This window comes from Syzygium oleosum, unplaced genomic scaffold, assembly GCF_021117445.2.
Source record: "Syzygium oleosum isolate NSW1041296 unplaced genomic scaffold, Sole_v2.1 Sole_v2.02, whole genome shotgun sequence".
NCBI lineage: Eukaryota > Viridiplantae > Streptophyta > Magnoliopsida > Myrtales > Myrtaceae > Syzygium > Syzygium oleosum.
The window spans coordinates 15,001,038-15,004,368 of record NW_026607486.1 but is presented as its reverse complement, the minus strand read 5'-3'; the positions used below and the strand labels follow the sequence as shown (position 1 = coordinate 15,004,368).

The 3,331-nt window shown below is 36.8% G+C and overlaps 1 protein-coding gene across 1 annotated transcript; it reads left to right on the top strand.

Annotated features, from left to right (window-relative positions):
• The first annotated feature begins 952 nt into the window (after positions 1–952).
• LOC115686888 (allergen Pet c 1-like) lies at positions 953–2,666 on the top strand. Its single transcript, XM_030612305.1, has 2 exons — positions 953–1,163; positions 2,398–2,666. The coding sequence occupies exons 1-2, from the start codon at positions 953–955 to the stop codon at positions 2,664–2,666; spliced, it is 480 nt and encodes a 159-aa protein (XP_030468165.1).
• The last annotated feature ends 665 nt before the right edge of the window (positions 2,667–3,331 follow it).

Genomic DNA, 3,331 nt, shown 5'->3' with positions numbered 1-3,331 from the left:
TTATTGGAGAAATTGACGATGAACGATAAAGAATATTATAGATTTAAGTGGTTCGGTCTGAGATTGGGAACCTACTCCACTAGGAGAGCCATTTGCCAAGAAATCCACTATGAATTCAGGGAATACAGAGTTATAATTGCTTAAGTGTTTTCTAACTCTGGATTACACCCAAAACAAAACCCATAAATATTATCTAACAATCTCTACGAGAAAACTCGCTCAGAAAACTCACAAACAAAAAACCCTAACATTCCTCTTATTTGCTCTAACGTTTAATAACCAAGTCAAATTACATCTTTTATAAATATATAATATATATTATTTGTATCCAAAATAAGATAAAACCACTGAAATTAGGAAACTTACTTGGATCGGTTCCTTTATGAGCTCAAACTTGAGATATATTTTTAATAAAAAATATTAAAATAATGCTCGGAAAAAGTGACAACTCTGCTTCGAGAGCTTCTATGGTATGGCCGTTTGGCGACTGCTTCTCAAAGAATAGTGATGCGATGGGGTTCGTAACGACGGCCATTTTGTTGCTATGGGAAAATTGCCAAAACAGGCTTTGCATGCAAAGCATTTTGTAATTCGTGATATTCTACACTCATATATCCCGTTTTAAGGTGGGATTGCTTGTGATCATAAGGGAAAGAATTGAACTTAGCTTTTATACAATTGAATTTCGTTTCAAGCGCTTACCATGTCACATCACTTTCTATCGGAATATCGTGCATCAATTACGACAGAGTAATACTCGGGAAACAATCTGACCATAGGAGAGTCCCTTGTCTTTTTGGATACCCTGTCGTGATCCGAGAAAAGTAAAATTGACTAACCAAAGGCCTAAGCATTTCTATAAATAGGTTCTTTTGTACAGTCTAGTTACAACATACACTTTCTCTACGTAGTTTCTTAACCTTGTTTATTTCCAAGAGCAAAAGGAGAGAATATGGCGCAATTGGTGAAGGCCGAGAATCGATCGAAGGATCAATTGGTTTGGGTAGTGGAGTTACAATCATCAGCTGAGAAGGTATATGATTTCTACAAGAAGAAATGCTATGAATTCCCAAAAATCATGCCTCTGGTGCTTCTGAAAGTAGAATTGGTCAGCGGTGAACGGAACTGTGTGGGCTCGGTAAGGCGGTGGACTTTTGTTGATGGTAGGTTAAAAAATTTGTCACTTAATCTAGCCACTTTGATTTCCATATCCCATGTCATATCTATCTCTTCTTTCTTTCTCAATTAATTAGTTGTCTCGCTGTATTATTAATCAGCAAAAACGATAATTTTTTCCTTATTCTTCTGTTTTGTGATTTACAGTTCGATCCAAAAACAATGCGATTGTCGTTGTTAATTCATCATCATGAGTACAAGAACTAAAGCTAACATATAACGTCAGTGTCGCTTGAATCTTTCAGCTCGTGGAAGATCTTGACATTTCATTACTATTCCATGAGCTTTTGTTTGGGGACCTTAGGACAAAGCTTCGATTAATGATCACTATATGCACAGTCTTTACTGGTTTCTATGTTGAGGTGCTGAGAGGACACGCATGTATTAAGCTTGTGGTAAATATTTCATGCCTGAGCATAATGTGAAGTCCAACTGAACTGGAGTCATATGTTAATTTAAGGATTAGTAAGTATTGATGATTTTTCACCACCTTTAAATGGGACTTGGCACATGCCATTTCTAAAGTACTTTTTCTTACTTGATCTATTCAAGTAAACCTAGCAAAGACACATGTGCGTTGCATGTGAGGAATGTCGTGAATTCAAAGGTTTGAAATGTGTACTTCATTTTTAGAAGAAAAAGGAACTTCTTTGTATCAAAATTTTATTCTCTGTGTATGGACGATGGACAAAGAGTCTTAGATCTTTCTCTTTCTTTATCTTTTCTTTTTCTTTTCTAGCTTTGTGCTTAAAGATTGAAAGGAACCAATGAATTAAAGTCCTGAATTGAGTTTCCAGTTGAAAAGAGTAAAATTGGAAATTTTTTAACAAACCTGAGATAGGAAAGTTGTAAGTCATGGATAACTAGATTGCCCAAAGACGGTGTTAGGAAATATTAACACATTCTTAATAAAGTTGAAGGCTAATTTGGTGAATTAACTTAAATGGGTGTGTTTTAGCCACACAAAAAAAGATGTGAAAATAGCACCACCCATACCTACTACAAATTTATATAGTGTTTTAGAAGATTAATAATTAAACTTAAGCACCTTTCAAACAAAACTATTATAAATGGTTTAAGATGAACCTTTCGACCAGCTCCAAGACCGAAAGCGGCAATATAATTCACGAGCAATGAAACTCTCTAGTTTTATTATTAGAAACCCTAAACAAAATATTGCTCACTGAGATTTTTTTCAAAAAAAAAAAAAACATACCACAGATAAATGCGGAAGCTTGAAGGACACTGTGGAAGCCATTAACGACGAGGAGAAGTCCATCACATGGGCTTTGTTGGACGGAGAAGTGCTGAAGAAACTCTACAAGAGCCTGAAGGTGGAGTACCAGTTCACTGCCAAGGACAAAGGCTGCACGGCGACAGTGACTCTGACTTTCGAGAAGAAAGGCGACGGTTTTCCCGAACCCGCTAAATGTGGGGAAGTCATCAAGTCGATGTTACTGGCAGTCGACGCCTACCTTCTCACGCATTGAAAATATACTACGTGTGGTTAAGTAGTCAATAACATGCTTTGGGAGCATGGAAAAAGGATGCTTATTTGCCTACTAAGTGTGTAATCATCCACCAATGCAGTGTTGTACTCCTAATTAGATAATATAATATAAGTAGTGCTTTGTGTGTCTAAGTTCAGCCAGTTGTGTTTGCTGAAAAATTTATTGCACGTGGTATAATAATTCCATATATTTCGTGGCCTGAAATTTGCTTTCTAATGCGTGAAAGAACAGAAACCATAGACAGACCAAAACGTTCAAAACGAGTGATGCAAACTTACCATACAATATAAAGTAAAAGAGATGCATACAATATAAATATAGTGAAGGAAGGTTATAATAGTCGAGTTACGAAATCTTGAGTGAAAATCAGGCGCATGACACAAGCTCAACTCCACAAATCACCAAGATCAAATAAGACGTTCACATCATTTGGATGGTCCACCTAGATTTCAACTCGCATTTTACAAGATCCTTGAGATTAGTGAGGCTTTTCATGAAATTTGAACTCTAGCCCTACACAAGGCTGGCCTATTATCGTTAGTTTGGGCTAAAGCTTGGGCACAAATATTTTTAGCCTGCCAGGGCCAAATCAACACTAGTGAGCTTTGGGGGTCTCCTTTACGGGGCAAGCATGATGCACCCAA